General features: G+C 44.1%; 1 protein-coding gene and 2 long non-coding RNA genes across 4 annotated transcripts; 2 read left to right on the forward strand and 1 right to left on the reverse strand.

The window, feature by feature from the left end:
• Window positions 1-3,167: 3,167 nt before the first annotated feature.
• LOC119333410 lies at window positions 3,168-18,754 on the forward strand. Its single transcript, XM_037606311.1, has 3 exons — window positions 3,168-3,171; window positions 17,754-18,553; window positions 18,749-18,754. Exons 1-3 carry the CDS (start codon window positions 3,168-3,170, stop codon window positions 18,752-18,754), a joined length of 810 nt encoding a protein of 269 aa, XP_037462208.1.
• Window positions 18,755-19,225: 471 nt separating this feature from the next.
• On the reverse strand, window positions 19,226-22,658 carry LOC119331960. 2 transcript variants are annotated; one of them, XR_005160735.1, is made up of 4 exons: window positions 22,434-22,658; window positions 22,132-22,348; window positions 20,179-21,262; window positions 19,226-20,071 (listed from the first exon to the last, which is right to left on the reverse strand). It is a non-coding gene; the product is annotated as an uncharacterized LOC119331960 (long non-coding RNA). The 2 variants fall into 2 exon arrangements; XR_005160734.1 differs by having other exon boundaries at window positions 19,226-20,084.
• On the forward strand, window positions 21,261-22,015 carry LOC119331961. The gene is made up of 3 exons (XR_005160736.1): window positions 21,261-21,659; window positions 21,774-21,856; window positions 21,958-22,015. It is a non-coding gene; the product is annotated as an uncharacterized LOC119331961 (long non-coding RNA).
• Window positions 22,659-23,770: the final 1,112 nt, after the last annotated feature.

Here is a 23,770-nt window from a genome sequence, read left to right on the forward strand (position 1 = left end):
GTTTTTCCCGTGGTTCGGATAGGTGGTGCTATCCTACATCCACATTGATGGAGACTTCAACCCACGAAGGGTAACGGTTGCGCGAGTCCACGGAGGGCTCCACCCACAAAGGGTAACGGTTGCGCGAGTCCACGGAGGGCTCCACCCATGAAGGGTCCACAAAGAAGCAACCACCCACAAAGGGTCCACGAAGTAGCAACCTTGTCTATCCCACCATGGCCATCGCCCAGGAAGGACTTGCCTCACTAGCGGTAGATCTTCACGAAGTAGGCGATCTCCTTGCCCTTACAAACTCCTTGGTTCAACTCCACAATCTTGTCGGAGGCTCCCAAGTGACACCTAGCCAATCTAGGAGACACCACTCTCCAAAAAGTAACAAATGGTGTGTAGGTAATGAACTCCTTGCTCTTGTGCTTCAAATGATAGTCTCCCCAACACTCAACTCTCTCTCATAGGATTTGGATTTGGTGGAAAGAAGATTTGAGTGAAAAGCAACTTGGGGAAGGCCAGAGATCAAGATTCATATGGTAGGAATGGAATATCTTGGTCTCAACACATGAGTAGGTGGTTCTCTCTCAGAACATATGAGTTGGAAGTGTAGAAGTGTTCTAATGGCTCTCTTATTGAATGAAGAGGAGGTGGAGGGGTATATATAGCCTCCACACAAAATCCAACCGTTACTCACAGTTTTCCAATCTCGGTGGGACCGAATCAACAAACTCGGTCGGACCGAAAAGGTAAACCTAATGACCGTTAGAGATTTTCGGTGAGACTGACATGCAACTCGGTAGGACCGATATGGTTAGGGTTTGGGCATAACGTAATCTCGGTGAGACCGATTACACAAACTCGGTGAGACCGATTTTGATAATTAGCTAACCAGAGAGTTGGTCACGCAAACTCGGTGGGACCGATTTGCTTTTCCGGTGAGACCGAAAAGTTACAAAAAGGAAACACTGAATTTACATTGCAATCTCGGTGGGACCGATTCGCTTTTTTGGTGAGACCGAAAAGTTACGAAAGGGAAACAGAGAGTTTGCAACCCCATCTCGGTGAGACCGAGATCCCTTTCGGTAGAACCGAATTGCTAGGATTTTGGCAGTGGCTTATGACAAGTGAAAACTCGGTGGCACCGGATAGAAAGAATCGGTAGGTCCGAGTTTGGCTTTGGGTTTAGGTCATATGTGGAAGTGGGAAAGTAGCTGAGGATTTTGAAGCATATCATTAAGCACATGAAGCAAGAGGCTCATTAAGCAACACCTCATCCCTCCTTGATAGTATTGGCTTTTCCTATGGACTCAATGTGATCTTGGATCACTAAAATGTAAAATGAAGAGTCTTGAGCTTGAAGCTTTAGCCAATCCTTTGTCCTTAGCATCTTGAAGGAGTTCCCACAACTTTTAGTACATGCCACTCAATTGTTGAACTTATCTGAAACATACTAGATAGAAACATTAGTCCAACAAGAGATATGTTGTCATCAATTACCAAAACCACCTAGGGAGCACTTGTGCTTTCAATCTCCCCCTTTTTGGTAAATGATGGCAACATACATCAAAGCTTTAGATAAAGATATAAAGAACAGCAAGTAAAGCTTTGGAAGGACATGTAACAAGCATAGGCTCCCCCTACACGTATGCACTCATGTAAATATGAAATATAGAGGCATGTGAGAGCATAACCATGACAGAGTAGGCAATGTGTTACATGTATCTTGGCCATATGCATCAGAGCAAAAGATTATCAAGGAAAATACCTTCATGCTCATGAGTCCTTCTTGCAAACAATATGTACATAAGCAAGAACTCCTCATACTCATGATTTTGATGCATATACTTACCTTGTGATCTTGAGTTGGCTTAGGATGGAATGAACCTGCACAAACAAAGTTAGATAACACAGGTACATCCACTAGCCAGAGCAAACAAAAGAAACCACAAGAATACCAAGACTGGGATGACATGTAGAGAGTGAGTACAAGGTACCACATTGGATTCAACATGTCCCCAACAATAAAGATATGCAATGAATTTGACCGATTTCTTTCCCTTAGGTGTCTTGCTCCACCTGAATTTTACATGGGATATTGGGAGAAGATAGGGAACAAAAAATCAGAGCTAAAAGATACAAATGGATAGAACTTAATGCAAATACATGTCTTTTCCCCAAAAAGGCATGTGACATCTCTCCTCTTGAACATCAAGCATCTGGGATCCTTGAGTATTCTCTCCCCCTAGAAGTCTCTCTCTCCCCCTTAATACTTTCTCTCTTGTAGGTTTGGTCCTTGAGACTTTTTCTCTCCCTTGATGTGATCTCTCTCTCCTACAAGCTTTGATGTGATCTCTCTCTCCCCTTTGACATCAATTTCCAAAAAGGGCTTTCTGGAATCCGTCGTATAGGTTTGGTCCTTGAGACTCAGCACAAAGCAATGGATAAAACTTTGATGCTTGTGGAGGACAAGATTCATTGAGTAGAGCTGGATCAGAAGAAATATAGAACAAGTGGCAAACTGTTTTTCCTGTTGCGAAGTCGGTGGCACCGAGTGGTATGTTTCGGTGGCACCGAAAAGATTCGGTTGGACCGAAAATTACAAGTCGGTGAAACCGAGTTCACACAGAGAAAAACACTTGTTACCTCAGCTCACTAGACATATAGGATCTCACAAAGATTTGCAATGAATTACCTGAAGGATTTGTAAGGAATTAAATACAGAAAATGCAGAACAAAAACAAAGAGAAAAGAGAAGAAACTGAAAGATCTAGATGAAGTTTTTTTAAAAAAAGAAAGAAACTAAACATGCATGAGACAAATGCAATAACACAGAAAAGAATACAAGAGAACTTCATCTAGAGTTGGGTGGTGACATAGTCACCTATGTTAGAGTATATTGACTTAGGAGTCAAGTGAGAACACTTGATCATAGGTCATACTCATCGTTTAAGCTCAAAATGGGGTTACCATTTTTCGTTTAAGCATCTTGATGTATTCACATCTTGTTGAGTTGCTTTGACTCATGTCTTGGAGTAAAGCTTCTCTAAGATGGAATAACATACCTTTGGTGGTGGTGTGGTTCTTGCTCATGTAGTTGAACTTATGTGGGTGCTCAAGGTTGATGTAGCTCATCAAGAGTTGGGAGCATCACTTGGAGTTTGAGCTCATCTACCTACATGGGTTAGTTCTTGCAAGGAAGAGCACTTGTGTATCCAAAAATGACAATCATGAAGCTCAACATAGAAATTGTCAAAGGATATGTTTGAATGGTTTTGTGCTTCCTTGTCTTCAACCACCATTGTGTAGAGTCTTGGTGATGTAGAGATTGCTCAAGATGTGAGTGAGTCGCAATCTCATGGAATTAGATTCAACCAAGCACCTACATGGGTTAGACAACATGCAAGGTGCAAATATATCCAAGACATAAGATAGTTATCATAAGAGATATATCATGGATTAGTCATAAGCTCATGTCTTGCATGTATCCAATGGAGTTTCTACTCCAAGTTCGAAGCATCAATGATGTTCAATTCTCCTCTCAACCTGCAAAACACTTTCTCATCAAGTGGTTTAGTAAATATTGAAGGAAATATGCCCTAGAGGCAATAGTAAAGTTATTATTTATTTCCTTATATCATGATAAATGTTTATTATTCATGCTAGAATTGTATTAACCGGAAACATAATACATGTGTGAATACATAGACAAACAGAGTGTCACTAGTATGCCTCTACTTGACTAGCTCGTTAATCAAAGATGGTTATGTTTCCTAACCATTGACAAAGAGTTGTTATTTGATTAACGGGATCACATCATTAGTTGAATGATCTGATTGACATGACCCATTCCATTAGCTTAGCACCCGATCGTTTAGTATGTTGCTATTGCTTTCTTCATGACTTATACATGTTCCTATGACTATGAGATTATGCAACCCCGTTTGCCGGAGGAACACTTTGTGTGCTACCAAACGTCACAACGTAACTGAGTGATTATAAAGGTGCTCTACAGGTGTCTCCAAAGGTACATGTTGGGTTGGCGTATTTTGAGATTAGGATTTGTCACTCCGATTGTCGGAGAGGTATCTCTGGGCCCTCTCGGTAATACACATCACTGAAGCCTTGCAAGCATTGCAACTAATGAGTTAGTTGCGGGATGATGTATTATGGAACGAGTAAAGAGACTTGCCGGTAACGAGATTGAACTAGGTATTGAGATACCGACGATCGAATCTCGGGCAAGTAACATACCGATGACAAAGGGAACAACGTATGTTGTTATGCGGTCTGACCAATAAAGATCTTCGTAGAATATGTAGGAGCCAATATGGGCATCCAGGTCCCGCTATTGGTTATTGACCGGAGACGTGTCTCGGTCATGTCTACATTGTTCTCGAACCCGTAGGGCCCGCACGCTTAAGGTTTCGATGACAGTTATATTATGAGTTTATGAGTTTTGATGTACCGAAGGAGTTCGGAGTCCCGGATGAGATCGGGGACATGACGAGGAGTCTCGAAATGGTCGAGACGTAAAGATCGATATATTGGACGACTATATTCGGACATCGGAAAGGTTCCGAGTGATTCAGGTATTTTTCGGAGTACCGGGTAGTTACGGGAGAAGCAATGGGCCTTGATGGGCTTTAGTGGAAAGAGGAAAAAGGGCCAAGGGGTTGCTGCGCCCCCCCTCCCCTCTAGTCCGAATTGGACTAGGGAAAAGGGGGCCGGCCACCTCTCCTTCTCCTCCACTTCCTTCTCCCTTCCTCCCCTCTTGGTGGACTCCTACCAGGACTTGGAGTCCTAGTAGGAATCCACATCCTGGCCGCACCAATTGCCTTGGCCGGCCTCCTCCTCCTTCATCCTTTATATACTGAGGCAAGGGGCACCCCATAGACAGAAGTTGATCCATGTGATCTTATTCTTAGCCGTGTGCGGTGCCCCCAGCCACCATAGTCCTCGATAATATTGTAGCGGTGCTTAGGCGAAGCCCTACGGCAGTAGTACATCAAGATCGTCACCACGCCATCGTGCTGACGGAACTCTTCCCCGACACTTTGCTGGATCAGAGTTCGGGGATCGTCATCGATCTGAACGTGTGCTAAAACTCGGAGGTGCCGTAGTTTCGGTGCTTGATCGGTCGGGCCGTGAAGACGTATGACTACATCAACCAAACGCTTCCGTTGTCGATCTACCAAGGGTACGTAGATCACACTCTCCCCTCGTTGCTGTGCATCACCATGATCTTGCGTCTGCGTAGGAATTTTTTTGAAATTACTACGTTCCCCAACAGTGGCATCCGAGCCTAGGTTTTATATGTTGATGTTATTTGCACGAGTAGAACACAAGTGAGTTGTGGGCAATATAAGTCATACTGCTTACCAGCATGTCATACTTTGGTTCGGCGGTATTGTTGGATGAAGCGGCCCAGACCGACATTACGCGTACGCTTACGCGAGACCGGTTCTCCCGACATGCCTTGCACATAGGTGGCTTGCGGGTGACAGTTTCTCCAACTTTAGTTGAACCGAGTGTGGCTACGCCCGGTCCTTGCGAAGGTTAAAACAGCACCAACTTGACAAACTATCGTTGTGGTTTTGATGCGTAGGTAAGATTGGTTCTTGCTTAAGCCCGTAGCAGCCACGTAAAACTTGCAACAACAAAGTAGAGGACGTCTAACTTGTTTTTGCAGGGCATGTTGTGATGTGATATGGTCAAAACGTGATGAGATATAAGTTGTTGTATGAGATGATCATGTTTTGTTAAAGTTATCGGCAACTGGCAAAAGCCTTATGGTTGTCTCTTTATTGCATAAGATGCAAGCGCCAAATAATTGCTTTACTTTATCGCTATGCGATAGCAATAGTTGCAAGAGCAATAGTTGGCGAGACGACCGTGTGACGACACATTGATATAGATCAAGATGATGGAGATCATGGTGTCATGCCGGTGACGATAGAGATCATGACAGTACTTTGGAGATGGAGATCAAAGGAGCAAGATGATGATGGCCATATCATGTCACATATTTTGATTGCATATGATGTTTATCTTTTATGCATCTTATCTTGCTTTGATTGACGGTAGCATTATAAGATGATCTCTCACTAATTATCAAGAAGTGTTCTTCCTGAGTATGCACCGTTGCGAAAGTTCTTCATGCTGAGACACCACGTGATGATCGGGTGTGATAGGCTCTACGTTCAAATACAACGGGTGCAAAACAGTTGCACACGCGGAATACTCAGGTTATACTTGACGAGCCAAGCATATACAGATATGGCCTCGGAACACGGAGACCGAAAGGTCGAGCGTGAATCATATAGTAGATATGATCAACATAATGATGTTCACCAATGAAACTACTCCATCTCACGTGATGATCGGACATGGTTTAGTTGATTTGGATCACGTAATCACTTAGAGGATTAGAGGAATGTCTATTTAAGTGGGAGTTCTTTAAGTAAATTAATTGAACTTAAATTTATCATGAACTTAGTCCTTGTAGTATTTTGCAAATTATGTTGTAAATCAATAGCTCACGTTGTTGCTTCCCTGTGTTTATTTTGATATGTTCCTAGAGAAAATTGTGTTGAAAGATGTTAGTAGCAATGATGCGGATTGGATCCGTGATCTGAGGTTTATCCTCATTGCTGCACAGAAGAATTATGTCCTTGATGCACCGCTAGGTGACAGACCTATTGCAGGAGCAGATGCAGACGTTATGAACGTTTGGCTAGCTCAATATGATGACTACTTGATATTTCAGTGCACCATGCTTAATGGCTTAGAATTGGGACTTCAAAGACGTTTTGAACGTCATGGAGCATATGAGATGTTCCAGGAGTTGAAGTTAATATTTCAAGGAAATACCCGAGTTGAGAGATATGAAGTCTCCAACAAGTTCTATAGCTAAAAGATGGAGGAGAATCGCTCAACTAGTGAGCATGTGCCCAGATTGTCTGAGTACTACAATCGCTTGAATCAAGTGGGAGTTAATCTTCCAGATAAGATAGTGATTGACAGAATCCTCTAGTCACCATCACCAAGTTAGTAGAACTTCGTGATGAACTATGATATGCAAGGGATAACGGAAACGATTCCCAAGCTCTTCGTAATGCGGAAATTGACGAAGGTAGAAATCGAGAAAAATATCGAGTGTTGATGGTAGACAAGACCACTAGTTTCAAGAAAAGGGCAGAGGGAAGAAGGGGAACTTCAAGAAGAACAACAAGCAAGTTGCTGCTCAAGTGAAGAAGCCCAAGTCTGGTCCTAAGCCTGAGACTAAGTGTTTCTACTGCAAAGGGACTGGTCACTGGAAGCGGAACTACCCCAAGTGATTGGCAGATAAGAAGGATGGCAAAGTGAACATAAGTATATTTGATATACATGTTATTGATGTGTACTTTACTAGTGTTTATAGCAACCCCTCAGTATTTGATACTAGTTCAGTTGCTAAGATTAGTAACTCGAAATAGGAGTTGCAGAATAAACAGAGACTAGTTAAGGGTGAAGTGACAATGTGTGTTGGAAGTGGTTCCAAGATTGATATGATCATCATCGCACACTCCCTATACTTTCGGGATTAGTGTTGAACCTGAATAAGTGTTATTTGGTGTTTGCGTTAAGCATGAATATGATTTGATCATGTTTATTGTAATACGGTTATTCATTTAAGTAAGAGAATAAATTGTTGTTCTGTTTACATGAATAAAACCTTATATGGTTACACACCCAATGAAAATAGTTCATTGGATCTCGATCATAGTGATACACATAATCATAATATTGAAACCAAAAGATGCAAAGTTAATAATGATAGTGCAACTTATTTGTAGCACTGCCGTTTAGGTCATATTGGTGTAAAGCGCACGAAGAAACTCCATGTTGATGGGATTTTGGAATCACTTGATTATGAATCACTTGATGCTTGCGAACCATGCCTCATGGGTAAGATGACTAAGACTCCGTTCTCCGGAGCGAGCAACTGACTTATTGAAAATAATACATACTGATGTATGCGGTCCGATGAGTGTTAAGGCTCACGACAAGTATCGTTATTTTCTGAAACTTCACAGATGATTTGAGCAGATATGGGTATATCTACTTGATGAAACATAAGCCTGAAACATTTGAAAAGTTCAAAGAATTTTAGAGTGAAGTGGAAAATCATTGTAATAAGAAAATAAAGTTTCTACGATCTGATCGCAGAGACAAATATTTGAGTTACGAGTTTGGTCTTCAATTAAAACAATGTGGAATAGTTTCACAAACTCATGCCACCTGGAACACCGCAGCATAATGGTGTGTCTGAATGTCATAACCGTACTTTATTAGATATGGTGCGATCTATGATGTCTCTTACCGATCTACCACTATCGTTTTGGGGTTATGCATTAGAGACAACTGCATTCACGTTAAATAGGGCACCATCTAAGTCCGTTGAGATGACACAATCTGAACTGTGGTTTGGCAAGAAACCAAAGTTGTCGTTTCTTAAAGTTTGGGGTTGTGATGCTTATATGAAAAAGTTTCATCCTAATAAGCTCAAACCCAAATCGGAGAAATATGTCTTCATAGGATACCCAAAGGAGACTGTTGGGTACACCTTCTATCACAAATCCGAAGGCAAGACTTTTGTTGCTAAATTCGGAGTTTTTCTAGGGAAGGAGTTTCTCTCGAAAGAAGTGAGTGGGAGGAAAGTAGAACTTGATGAGGTAACTGTACCTGCTCCCTTATTGGAAAGTAGTTCATCACAAAATCTGTTCCTGTGACTACTGCACCAATTAGTGAGGAAGCTAATGATGATGATAATGTAACTTCAGATCAAGTTACTACCGAATCTCGTAGGTAAACCAGAGTGAGATCCGCACCAGAGTGGTACAGTAATCCTGTTCTGGAGGTCATGTTACTTGACCATGACGAACCTATGAACTATGAGGAAGCAATGATGAGCCCAGATTCCGCAAAATGGCTTGAAGCCATGAAATCTGAGATGAGATCCATATATGAGAACAAACTATGGACTTTGATTGACTTGCCCAATGATCGGCAAGCCATTGAGATTAAATGGATCTTCAAGAGGAAGACAGACGCTGATAGTAGTGTTACTATCTACAAAAAGCTAGAATTGTCGCAAAAAGTTTTTGACAAAGTTCAAAGTGTTGACTATGATGAGAGTTTCTCACTCGTATATATGCTTAAGTCTGTCCGAATCATGTTAGCAATTGCCGCATTTTATGAAATCTGGCAAATGGATAAACAAAACTGCATTTCTTAATGGATTTATTTAAGAAGAGTTGTATATGATACAACCAGAAGGTTTTGTCAATCCTAAAGGTGCTAACAAAATATGCAAGATCCAACGATCCATCTATGGACTGGTGCAAGCATCTCGGAGTTGGAATATACGCTTTGATAAGTTGATCAAAGCATATAGTTTTATACGGACTTGCGATGAAGCCTGTATTTACAAGAAAGTAAGTGGGAGCACTACAACATTTCTGATAAGTATATGTGAATGACATATTGTTGATCGGAAATAATGTAGAATTATTCTGCAAAGCATAAAGGAGGTTTTGAAAGGAATTTTTCAAAGAAAGACCTCGGTAAAGCTGCTTACATATTGAGCATCAAGATCTATAGAGATAGATTAAGACGCTTGATAAGTTTTTTCAATGAGTACATACCTTGACAAGATTTTGAAGTAGTTCAAAATGGAACAGTCAAAGAAAGAGTTCCTACCTGTGTTGCAAGGTGTGAAATTGAGTAAGACTCAAAGCCCGACCACGGCAGAAGATAGAAATAAAATGAAAGTCATTCCCTATGCCTCAGCCATAAGGTTCTATAAAGTATGCCATACTGTGTACCAGATCTATTGTATACCCTACACTGTGTTAAGAAAGGGAGTACAATAGTGATCTAGGAGTAGATCAATGGACAGCGGTCAAAATTATCCTTACTGGAATAAGGATATGTTTCTCGATTACGAAGGTGACAAAAGGTTCGTCGTAAAGGGTTATGTCGATGCAAGTTTTGACACTGATCTAGATGACTCTAAGTCTCAATCTGGATACATATTGAAAAGTGGGAGCAATTAGCTAGAAGTAGCTCCATGCAAAGCATTGTTGACATAGAAATTTGCAAAATACATGCAGATCTGAATGTGGCAGACCCGTTGACTAAACTTCTCTCACAAGCAAAACATGATCACCTTTTGGGTCTTAATCACATAGCGATGTGAACTAGATTATTGAATCTAGTAAACCCTTTGGGTGTTAGTCACATGGAGATGTGAACCAATCACATAAAGATGTGAACTATTGATGTTAAATCACATGGCGATGTGATCTAGATTATTGACTCTAATGCAAGTGGGAGACTGAAGGAAATATGCCCTAGAGGCAATAATAAAGTTATTATTTATTTCCTTATATCATGATAAATGTTTATTATTCATGCTAGAATTGTATTAACCGGAAACATAATACATGTGTGAATACATAGACAAACAGAGTGTCACTAGTATGCCTCTACTTGACTAGCTCGTTAATCAAAGATGGTTATGTTTCCTAACCATTGACAAAGCGTTGTTATTTGATTAACGGGATCACATCATTAGTTGAATGATCTGATTGACATGACCCATTCCATTAGCTTAGCACCCGATCGTTTAGTATGTTGCTATTGCTTTCTTCATGACTTACATGTTCCTATGACTATGAGATTATGCAACTCCCGTTTGCTGGAGGAACACTTTGTGTGCTACCAAACGTCACAACGTAACTGGGTGATTATAAAGGTGCTCTACAGGTGTCTCCAAAGGTACATGTTGGGTTGGCGTATTTCGAGATTAGGATTTGTCACTCCGATTGTCGGAGAGGTATCTCTGGGCCCTCTCGGTAATACACATCACTGAAGCCTTGCAAGCATTGCAACTAATGAGTTAGTTGCGGGATGATGTATTATGGAACGAGTAAAGAGTCTTGTCGGTAACGAGATTGAACTAGGTATTGAGATACCGACGATCGAATCTCGGGCAAGTAACATACCGATGACAAAGGGAACAACGTATGTTGTTATGCGGTCTAACCGATAAAGATCTTCGTAGAATATGTAGGAGCCAATATGGGCATCCAGGTCCCGCTATTGGTTATTGACCGGAGACGTGTCTCGGTCATGTTTACATTGTTCTCGAACCTGTAGGGTCCGCACGCTTAAGGTTTTGATGACAGTTATATTATGAGTTTATGAGTTTTGATGTACCGAAGGAGTTCGGAGTCCCGGATGAGATCGGGGACATGAGGAGGAGTCTCGAAATGGTCGAGACGTAAAGATCGATATATTGGACGACTATATTCGGACATAGGAAAGGTTCCGAGTGATTCGGGTATTTTTCGGAGTACCGGGTAGTTACGGGAGAAGCAATGGGCCTTGATGGGCTTTAGTGGGAAGAGGAAAAAGGGCCAAGGGGCTGCTGCGCCCCCCTCCCCTCTAGTCCGAATTGGACTAGGGAAAAGGGGGCCGGCCACCTCTCCTTCTCCTCCACTTCCTTCTCCCTTCCTCCCCTCTTGGTGGACTCCTACTAGGACTTGGAGTCCTAGTAGGACTCCACATCCTGGCCGCACCAATTGCCTTGGCCGGCCTCCTCCTCCTCCATCCTTTATATACTGAGGCAAGGGGCACCCCATAGACAGAAGTTGATCCACGTGATCTTATTCTTAGCCGTGTGCGGCGCCCCCAGCCATCATAGTCCTCGATAATATTGTAGCGGTGCTTAGGCGAAGCCCTGCGGCAGTAGTACATCAAGATCGTCACCACGCCGTTGTGCTGACGGAACTCTTCCCCGACACTTTGCTGGATCGGAGTCCGGGGATCGTCATCGAGCTGAACGTGTGCTAAAACTCGGAGGTGCCATAGTTTCGGTGCTTGATCGGTCGGGCCGTGAAGACGTACGACTACATCAACCAAATGCTTCCGTTGTCGATCTACCAAGGGTACATAGATCACACTCTCCCCTCGTTGCTGTGCATCACCATGATCTTGCGTGTGCGTAGGAAATTTTTTGAAATTACTATGTTCCCCAACAAATATATCCGCTAATTGCTTATCGGTGCGAACGTGCTTAAGATTAATGTCACCCTTAGCAACATGATCTCGAATGAAATGATGACGAACTTCAATATGCTTAGTTCGAGAATATTGTACAGGATTATGACCAATTTTGATAGCACTTCCATTGTCACAAAGCAGTGGAACATGTTTCACATAAATCCCATAATCTTTAAGAGTTTGGGTCATCCAAAGTAATTGAGCACAACATGAACCAGCGGCAATGTATTCTGCTTCGGCGGTGGATAAGGGTACCGAGTTTTGTTTCTTGGAAGACCAAGACACAAGAGATCTACCAAGAAATTGACAAGTACCCGAAGTGGACTTTCTATCAACCTTGTCTCCGGCATAATCCGAGTCGGAATAGCCAACAAGATCAAAAGAAGACCTCTTAGGATACCAAATGCCAAAATTTGGTGTATGGATTAAATATCTCACTATCCTTTTCACAGCCTTAAGATGACATTCTTTAGGATAAGCTTGATATCGTGCACACATGCACACACTTAGCATAATATCGGGACGTGAAGCACATAGGTATAACAATGAACCAATCATAGAGCGATAAACCTTTTGATCAACCGGTTCACCATCTTTGGTCAAATCATTATGTCCACTAGTAGGCTTGGGTGTAGACATACCTTTGCATTCTTGCATATTGAACTTCTTGAATAAGTCCTTGGTGTACTTTGTTTGAGAGACAGATGTACCTTCCTTAGTTTGCTTGATTTGCCAACCGAGAAAGAATTTGAGTTCACTCATCATAGACATCTCAAACTTCTCTGACATTAGCTTTCCAAACTTTTCACTAAAGAGAGGGTTAGTTGAACCAAATATGATATCATCAACATAAATTTGGCATACAAATAGTTCTCCATTAACTCTTTTAGTAAAAAGAGTAGAATCAATTTTACCAATTTCAAAACCACTTGTAATAAGGAACTTGGTCAAGCATTTATACCATGCTCTAGGAGCTTGTTTAAGACCATAAAGAGCTTTGTGAAGTTTGTAAACATGATTTGGTTTCTTAGGATTTATAAAGACGGGAGGTTGTTTGACATAAACTTCCTCCTCTATTTCACCATTTAGAAAAGCACTTTTAATGTCCATTTGGTACAAGGTGATATTATGGTGATTAGCATAGGCAAGTAAGATGCGAATGGACTCAAGTCTAGCAACGGGAGCATATGTCTCACCATAGTCCACACCTTCGACTTGTGTGTACCCTTGGGCGACGAGATGTGCTTTGTTGCGAACCACTTGTCCATCTTCATCTTGCTTGTTGCGAAACACCCATTTGGTACCAATGATATTGTGGTTGTTGTCGGGCTTCTCAACCAATGTCCAAACTTGGTTTCTCTCAAAATTGTGTAGCTCTTCATGCATAGCGTTTATCCAATCCGGATCTTCCAATGCTTCTTCAACCTTCATAGGTTCAATGCTAGAGATGAATGAATAGTTTTCACAAAAGTTAGCTAAACGAGTTTTTGAGCGAGTGATTCTCCCGGTTTGTATATCATTGAGGATTTGCTCGATGGGATGATCTTTGGCAATTCTTGCTCGAACTCATGAGAGCTTTTGCTTGGGTCTTTGTTGAACATCTTCTTCATCTTGTTCTTCTTCTTGGCCTTCTTCATTGTTGACGTCGTCGTTCTCTTGTCGTGGTGGAGAAGGAGGTTGTTGATGTTCGTCTTGATGCATTTCCTCGTTTTCTTCATCTTGGTGTGTCCCATTTGTGGATGCTTCCGTGTCAATTCTTGGTTCACCTAGTCGTGAAGTAGAAGCTTCCACTTGGACGGATGAAGTACTCTCCTTCACCTCCGTTGGACGAATTTTGCCAATGGACAAGTCTTGGATTGCTTCTGAAGGGTCTTTGTCTCCTACATCAATTGGCAACTGCTCTACTTGCGAGCCATTAGATTCATCAAACTTCACATCTACCGTCTCTTCAACCTTTCGGGTGAAATTGTTGTAGACACGGTAAGTGTGAGAGTTTGAGCCATAACCAAGTAGAAAACCTTCATGAGATTTAGGAGCAAACTTTGAACGACGATGCTTATCAAGAATGTAGCACTTTGAGCCGAATACTCGAAAGTATCCAACTTGGGGTTTGTTACCGGTGAGAAGCTCGTATGCCGTCTTGCCGAGTAGCTTGTGAAGATATAAGCGATTTGTTGCGTGACAAGCTGTCTGAACCGCTTCTGCCCAAAAGTGCTTCGGCGTCTTGTATTCATCAAGCATCGTTCTTGCCATTTCGATGAGCGTCCGGTTCTTCCTCTCAACAACTCCATTTTGTTGAGGTGTGTATGTAGCCGAGAACTCGTGTGAAATCCCTTCTTCGTCAAGAAAGGTGTCCACATTTGTGTTCTTGAACTCCATTCCGTTGTCACTTCGAACCTTCTTGATCTTCATGTCAAACTGATTTTGGGCCTTCCTAGCGAAGTTTCTGAAGATCTTCTGGACCTGCGACTTGTCATTAAGAAAGAACACCCACGTAAATCTTGAAAAATCATCAACTATAACTAGACCAAAAGAATTTCCACCGAGACTCTTGTAGGCGTTGGGACCAAAAAGATCCATATGAAGTAGCTTGAGTGGCCTCCTTGTGGTCATGATGTTCTTCACGGGATGTCTTCCTCCAACCTGTTTACCTGCTTGACAAGCACTGCAAAGTCTATCCTTATCAAATATGACATCGTTAACTCCAAGGATATGATTTCCTTTAATAAGCTTGTCAAGGTTTCTCATGCCAACGTGACCTAGTCGTCTATGCCACAACCAACCTTTTGAGGATTTAGCAACAAAGCAAGTTTTAGGTTGTGCCTTTTTAGAGAAATCGACAATGTAAAGATCACCTCTACGCATACTCGTAAAGACCATTTTATGATTGTCTCGACGAAATACTTGGCAATCTATCTCAGTAAATAGGACATTCAAACCGAAATCAGCAAGTCTAGATACTGAAAGTAAGTTGTAGCCAAGAGATTCAACGAGCATGACATTTTGAATGAAACTATCATGTGAGATGGCCACCTTACCAAGGCCAACCACTTTACCCTTTGAATTATCACCAAAGGTGACATATTTTCGAGGGCCGTCATTTTCAGCAAGCTCACGAAACATCTCTTCATCTCCGGTCATATGATCAGTACATCCACTATCAAGAACCCATTCCTTTCCTCCTGATTCATATCCCCGAAGATTTGCCATAAGACCAAAATGTCTCATTGCATCATCAAGATCAAAGTTACTATCATCATCATCATCATCACAGTATCCATGTTCATCATGATCTTGTGACTCATCATTTCCTAGAGAGGGTAATTCATTAGATAAATGATCATCAAAGTGGTCACTTTTATGAATTCTTATAGCTTCGAATATGATATCACTAATGATTCCAACATCTCCTTTAGCATGCTTAAGATTGGTAAGTTCAAATAGACAACTACCAAAATTAGGATCACTAGAGTTCGTCTTACTCAAGGCAATGGATTTATGGAGAATTTCATCCAAAGTTTTCAAGGAATGATCGGGAAATCGTTCCTCAAGAAATTTCCATATAGTATAGGCACAATTAAGAGTAGGCAAATTAGCAATCAAATTTTTGGGCAATCCTCTAATGATGAGCTCAGCAGTTCTAAGATTGTGAATCATGTCAATATCTTCATCTAGGGTAGGATGCACAGGATCAATATGAGGTGCACAAGAACTAGCAATATACTTGTTCAAATGATATTGATTGAAGATTACAAGCATCTCATTTTTCCACTCATGAAAATACTCTCCATCAAGAATAGGCACTCTATGTCTAAGACTCTCTAAAGTAGACACATCCATCTTCCTCCAATGGTGATTAAACCAAGGCAATGGAGACCAAAGCTCTGATACCACTTGTAGGATCTAGAAGTAGATGTGTCTAGAGGGGGGGGGGGGTGATTAGACACTTAGTGCTAAAGTTACAATTTTTAGGCCTCTTTGGTTTGAGTGGAGTTTTAGGCACAATTTCAACATACACAATACATATCAAGCAAGCATGCAAAGAGTATATGAGCAGCGGAATATAAAGCATGCAACTTGTAAGAATGTAAAGAGAAGGGTTTGGAGAATTCAAACACAATTGGAGACACGGATGTTTTTCCCGTGGTTCGAATAGGTGGTGCTATCCTACATCCACGTTGATGGAGACTTCAACCCACGAAGGGTAACGATTGCGCGAGTCCACGGAGGGCTCCACCCACAAAGGGTAACGGTTGCGCGAGTCCACGGAGGGCTCCACCCATGAAGGGTCCACAAAGAAGCAACCACCCACAAAGGGTCCACGAAGTAGCAACCTTGTCTATCCCACCATGGCCATCATCCACAAAGGACTTGTCTCACTAGCGGTAGATCTTCACTAAGTAGGCGATCTCCTTGCCCTTACAAACTCCTTGGTTCAACTCCACAATCTTGTCGGAGGCTCCCAAGTGACACCTAGCCAATCTAGGAGACACCACTCTCCAAGAAGTAACAAATGGTGTGTAGATAATGAACTCCTTGCTCTTGTGCTTCAAATAATAGTCTCCCCAACACTCAACTCTCTCTCATAGGATTTGGATTTGGTGGAAAGAAGATTTGAGTGGAAAGCAACTTGGGGAAGGCTAGAGATTAAGATTCATATGGTAGGAATGGAATATCTTGGTCTCAACACATGAGTAGGTGGTTCTCTCTCAGAACATATAAGTTGGAAGTGTAGAAGTGTTCTGATGGCTCTCTCATTGAATGAAGAGGAGGTGAAGGGGTATATATAGCCTCCACACAAAATCCAACCGTTACTCACAGTTTTCCAATCTCGGTGGGACCGAATCAACAAACTCGGTCGGACCGAAAAGGTAAACCTAGTGACCGTTAGAGATTTTCGGTGGGACTGACATGCAACTCGGTAGGACCGATATGGTTAGGGTTTGGGCATAACGTAATCTCGATGAGACCGATTACACAAACTCGGTAAGACCGATTTTGGTAATTAGCTAACCAAAGAGTTGGTCAGGCAAACTCGATGGGACCGATTTGCTCTTTCGGTGAGACCGAAAAGTTACAAAAAGGAAACACTAAATTTACATTGCAATCTCGATGGGACCGATTCACTTTTTTGGTGAGACCAAAAAGTTACGAAAGGGAAACAGAGAGTTTGCAACCCCATCTCGGTGAGACCGAGATCCCTATCGGTAGAACCGAATTGCTAGGGTTTTGACAGTGGCTTATGACAAGTGAAAACTCGGTGTCGCCGGATAGAAAGAATCGGTAGGTCCGAGTTTGGCTTTGGGTTTAGGTCATATGTGGAAGTGGGAAAGTAGCTGAGGATTTTGGAGCATATCATTAAGCACATGAAGCAAGAGGCTCATTAAGCAACACCTCATCCCTCCTTGATAGTATTGGCTTTTCCTATGGACTCAATGTGATCTTGGATCACTAAAATGTAAAATGAAGAGTCTTAAGCTTGAAGCTTTAGCCAATCCTTTGTCCTTAGCATCTTGAAGGAGTTCCCACAACCTTTAGTCCATGCCACTCAATTGTTGAACTTATCTGAAACATACTAGATAGAAACATTAGTCCAACAAGAGATATGTTGTCATCAATTACCAAAACCACCTAGGAAGCACTTGTGCTTTCAGCTGCCCCTGCTCGCACCGCCGCGGCCTCTGCTCGTGGCCTCCACCATCTCCTTCGGGGCCTCTGCACAACGGAAGCGCCTCCCTCCCCCCTCTCCCCGTCCGAGCTCGACGCCATCTCCGCACTCATCCCACGACTCATCTCTGAGGGCCAGGTCCCCGCCGTCGGCCGCCTCCTCTCCGCGGCACTCCTCCTGCCCGGCTCCCCGGAGCGCCTCCCGTCCCCCCCGCTCGCGGAGCACCTCGCCTCCCTCCCCACGCTCACCCCGGGCTTCGCCCTGCTCACCGCGCTCCGCCACCACCCCGTCCGCCCCTCGCCGCTCCCGCTCGCCACCCCGCTCCTCGGCCACCTCCTCGCGATGCACCACGCCCGCGAGGCCGCTTTCGTGCTCCGCTGGCTCTGCCGCCTCGACTCCCCACGCCGGCCCGTCGCCGGGTTCTGCAGGTTCGGGGACCCCAGGAGCGCGCTCGTCGCCCTCGACGAGATGGCCTCCGACGGGGTTCCGCCCTCACTGGAGCTGCAGGAGGCGGTGCGGGATGCGATGCTGCAGGACGCGAGGATCGAGGAGGCGTGGGCGCTGGAGGAGGCTATGCGGCCGCCGGAGTCCAAGAAGACGGGAACCAAGGCGACGCGTCAAGAGAGAGAGCTTCGGGTGAGAGAGAGAGAGAAGAAAAAATGGAAGGAGGAAGAGAAGGAGAGAGGCAGGGTGCGGGGACGACCTGGTCCTGATCGCCGGTGGTGGTGCTCCGGTGGCTGGCCGGCGGCGTGGCGAGGAGGAGGCCAGGGCGGGGCGGGGGTTACGGTAGGCGAAGGAGCTCGGGCTCGAGGGGCTCCTCCCCTCAATCCAGATCGGGCCCTGCCGCGCGTGAGGACGAAGGAGGCGCGGGGGGTTTCTGCAAAAAGAATGCCACATCGGCAGCTGACATGCGGGCCCCGCCGGTCAGATACACCGTCAATACGCGTTTATACGCGATTTAGACCATTTTGTAACGTCTAGCCCTAGACCTGGTACTGACATGTAAAAATTACCAAACTTGGTACCAATCTGTTTCCAATGCCCCAATTGTGGTATTTCTGCGCAATTTACTCAAGCAGAGAAGTGCGTGCGTTGACTTATCTACGGCTTAGAGGAACACAAATCAAATGGTGCGGTCGGGCTACATCAAACGGTCAGCAAGGTGGTTTTAATTATGGATGAAATCAACCGACTTATCCGTAGCAGCCGTGTCGTGGAAGAAGATGTGTAGTTTCCTTGTGCGTGCAATCCAAATAACACGTGTTTGTCAGATTCCATGCTTGCATGTTTCCGGAGGTCGATCCGGTCCGGTGGCAATTTGTTTTGGGCTGGCAGCCTGGCACCGCATGCATAGTCAGATTGCACATGACGTGATTTCCTGAATTAGTACTACCTCATGTATCTTTACCTACTAATAAAGCACCGATGGCTTCTGGTCGTACGTCGTCGATGTTTTTACAGAAAAGTCCCTGTAATTCTTCATATTCAATCCGCACTCCTCTTCTGAAGGGAAAAACGTTTCGTTCGACAACTTTACAAATAAATCCCTGTAATTTGCGGTATTCAACCCGCGGCCCAGGATGGGCTCTCCTCTCTCTCCCTCGCCTCCCGATCCCAGCCGCCAAGGAGGCGCTCCACCCCGCGCGACGCTCGATCCGGAGCCGCGCTGGCGAACGCAGCACTGCACCACCGTTAAGCCTCAGATCCTCCTCTCCTCCGCGCGCCCGAGCTCCTCGCTGTGCGCCGCCCGGGAGGGCTCTCGCTCGCCACTCGACCAAAGCCTCCGCCAGTCGGTCGTCGTTGCACTTGCCGGCGACCTCACTGTCTCCTCCGCGCCGCCGTCCATCTCAACGGAAGGTTTAACTAGGCTCGGCTGGGGCGGCTGAGTACCTCCTGTTCGAACAAAGAGAGAGAGAGAGAGAGAGAGAGAGAGAGAGAGAGAGAGAGAGAGATAAGAGAGAGCACGGGATGGAGGAAGGGGAAAACGAGAGGAATGAGAGAAAGGAGATGAAGAGGAGGAAGGCAGGGCAGCGCTTGGGAAGCTGGTTCTGGTGGGGCTCGCCAACGTCGAGGTGGCGAGGCGAGGCAGGAATCAGGCGCTGGCTCTCCCGATCCCGATCCATAGGGGATCGAGGCTGGGGGTGGGCGACCGTGGCTGAGGGCCGCCTCTCCCTATCCATCCTTCCTATCTCCGTCGAGGCCATGACCTCACCGGCCAGGCATAGGCGCTCATCGATCTAAAAAAAGGCACCAAACCAATCGAACCTCTCCCTTGTCCCTTTCTTCTCCATCTTCCAATCTCCTCTGTTATGAAGTTCTAACAGTACATCAATACAAGCAACTCTTTTCAGATTAATTAAGGAATCAATCTCCCATGGTGGATGCTTGATGAAGAGTAGGGGGGCAGTTACCGCAGCACATGAGGTCTTTGGCTCCAAGCTCAGCGTGAGGTAGAGGAATAAACTAAATACAGAGGATATATTCATGTATCCGTAGGCCAAATAATGCAGGCCCGAAGGAGACAACTTCCAGCCTGCACAGGACTACCAACACAGCTGCTGCTTCAGCTGACGTAGTGATTCGTTTTACTGATATTTATACATTTACTTGTCGTCTAATCTTAGTGGTTCTAACATTTACAGTGTTTTCTTTCACCATATACCATCACTCTGCAGTTATGCAGCAAGCCAAACACCTTTTTTTTCAAGAACAAAGCCAAACACCTTGAATAGTGTTGGCACGCCACAAACTGTTTGACATTTTCCTTTTGGCTTCTCGTTTGGAAATACCTCTTAGAGGCGTTAGGTGTTTATGTGATACTACACTACACTGTGAGACTCCTACAAAGACAAATTTTATTTCAGTTCCGTACTCTACAAGACAGAACTTCTAGCATGCTATCGGTATCTATCCAAACTGCTATGCTTAAAGCACCACCAAGAACTATTGCTTTCCGTGGTTCATTACTTCAATCTGCTATGCCTAAAGCAACACCATGCTTCATGTGGATGATTACTTCAGTCATAACGAACCATTAAAGGATGCAGTACAAAAGCATGTAGAATATGCAATGTAAGTGCTTTTTTTTACTAATAATGTAAGTGCATTTCTATTGACAGCAGACTAGAATCTTACAAACAAACTCCTTTAATTTTCTTTTCATGCAAACAGTACCAATGCTCACATTAGATACTTGAAATGATTTTAGAAGTACATCCCAATATGACCTAAGAAGATATGTCTATCACCAAACAGTGTTGCGTACATTGTAAGGACAGGTTATGGAAGCAACAAAAGAAAGAGTGCATTTGACTTTCATACCACATGAGCATGAATTCGCTCTGTCACTTTGTTTGCTCAAAGATCATAAATACATATTGACTCATTGCTGTTTCCGACAACAAGTTCACGGCCATCCTTTGAAAACTTTATTGAAAGGATTCCAAAGTAGGATTCATCGTCAGCAGCAGAAAAATTCAAACCCTCATGAATGTCCTGCATTATGATAAATAAAATAAGTACTTGTAAAAAAACAACATATTGCAAAAAGAAAACTGTTCAAAATAATTGGTATAAGCATTGTTTTTTTGCCAAGATAAAGCACATTCATTTGGTAATCATGCAAATGGCAAGCAAGATTTGTTGAGTTTCTTCTTCATTTACATTGGTAAAATGATACCAGAAAGGCATAAAGTGAGACATGCCTTCGAACATTAAGTTTTAGCTATCCAAAGTACTACAGAAAGTACGGAATATGGTACAGTTTTACAAAAAAAACTTTTCATCAAACAATTTCCCTTAGTGCAGCTCGACGGCTAGCTGTTTGAAAAGGGAGGGACAGATATTATGTGGGGCCAGACCTACAGGAGGGCCACGGCTGTAACTTAAGGGGGTAAGTATGTTCATGTTTTCTATTGCTACAATACAATTTAAACCATCCAACTTCATACAAGTGCTACTCCAAACAGAAGCTGGAATGATATTTTTATGGATTTTACAAGTTCAGCAGGTTGAGCATTTTTCTGAAACTTCTATGCACAGGGAAGACTAGCCTTAGTCTGAAACTGGGAGGAGCAAGTGAATTAAACGGTACTGAAACATGATCATCTCTCTGTACAGAGGTGAATCTAAATACGGCCATCTCCCTGTACAGATGTAGAACTTTCTTTCTTTCTCTCATTTACTCGCAGCTCAAGGCCAGCAGCAGCAAGCCACAAAGGCAAGCAGCATCGGCAAGCAAAACAACCAGCAGCAGCAAGCGGCAAAGCAAGCAGCCAGCAGCGGCAACAACAGCAAATAGCAAAGCAAGCCAGTAGCGAACAGTAGCAGCAAGCAGCCAGCAGCAGGCAGAGGCGACTCCTCACCTTGCTGTTCATGGCGGCCGGGTCGGACGGATCAGGGAGGCGAGAGGACGAACGGCGTCAATGGCGGTCAGCGGTCGAGGAAGAATTAGGAGGGACCCGCGCCTTCGAGTCCGTTGTCCAGAAGCAGAGCCCGTCACGGTCCCTGTAGTTGCTCAGGGAGGAGGATGACCGCCGCGGCCGATGGAACCGAGAAAGGCAGCCTTGGTTCAAGAGGTTCCTGCACGCCGGCGCCGGGAATCACCATTAAAGGGACGGCAGGAGCAACAATGGAGCTAGGGAACAGCCAAGGAGCAAAAACGCACCGGAGAAACGAGGTGGTTCACGGCGATGTCTAGCAGGTGTGCATGTCGGAGCCAGAGGCGTGGATGTCGATCCGGACCGACGGCTGGCGGATCCCGCCGGTCCCTGCGGCTGGCGTTGCAACGGCAAGCGGCGGCGTGGCCGGCGAGCTTGATGAGAAAGGGGATCCAGGCGGGGAAGAAAAGAGTGAGGAGTGAGGTAGCAGAGGGGGAGGAGAAAGATCAAGAGACAGCCGGGCAGGAAGCGGGCGCGTGTCCCTTGGAGATGACGGAGCTGGACTTATCCAGGAGACCCACTGGTCAGTGGCAAAGGAGGGGTTGAGAAAATCAAAATAAAGTTTCCAAGAGTTTTCGGAGAGTATTTCACTGCCTTTTTCGAACACGAATTCAAATCTGCCCCAACTTTGAATTTGAACTATAAATACGTGATATAAAATTCCAATGCTCATGAAATGTTTACCATTTTCAAAATTACAGTAGCACTAAAGAGAGTTCCTTGTATTCAATATCCTTATGGGGAAAAAGGATACCCAAAGGAGTGAATAGGGATTTCGTTTTATCAACAACGAAGAGTGGAGTTTCTTTTTTTTCACAAAATATACCAAAAATTCAAGGTAAGAGCTTGTAAATAACACATGACATCCATTTATAAGTTTTCATGAACTTTGAATAAGGAATCATCACCAAACAAATATATCGCAGTTCTGCCATTTTCTTGAATTTGAATAAAAGCACTTGATTCAAATACCATAACTAATTCAAAAAAAATTAGGATATAACATATGGGTGAAATATGACATGTAGGAGCTAAGATAACATTGAGGTTAAAAATTTCGGTGACTAGGCATGCACTCATTCAATTAGGATCAGATTTGAGCATAAGGGCATCTCCAACGACAACTCGTAAATTTTCTTCCGCATCCGTCCGCGGACAGGGGCGACCAGTCCGCGGACACGGATGCGGGAGGCCGACATTCAACGCTAACCGCATACATCCGACCAACAGTTCGAACCAACTTCATGAAATTCGATCAAGCTGGGCGGATTTCATTCAAATTTGAATATAATTTACATTAACAGACGATATTTCAATCATTTTACTAAAATACACTAAACCCTATATCAAATGAACACCTCGTAAGCTTGGCCGCCATGTCCTGCCGCACCACCATCGACATACGTGCCATCGACGGCGGCGGTGTTGTCGTGCCTTATGCTCGCCGAGGAGCCACTCCGCCTCCTGTTGCGCGGTGCGAAGGGTCGCCTTGGCCACTGCCGAAGGCACTGGCGGCACCGTGCCGGCGGCCTTGCCCCTGCCGGCGTTGGCGGAGCAGTCGCTA

This window comes from Triticum dicoccoides, chromosome 7A, assembly GCF_002162155.2.
Source record: "Triticum dicoccoides isolate Atlit2015 ecotype Zavitan chromosome 7A, WEW_v2.0, whole genome shotgun sequence".
NCBI classification, from domain to species: Eukaryota; Viridiplantae; Streptophyta; class Magnoliopsida; order Poales; family Poaceae; genus Triticum; species Triticum dicoccoides.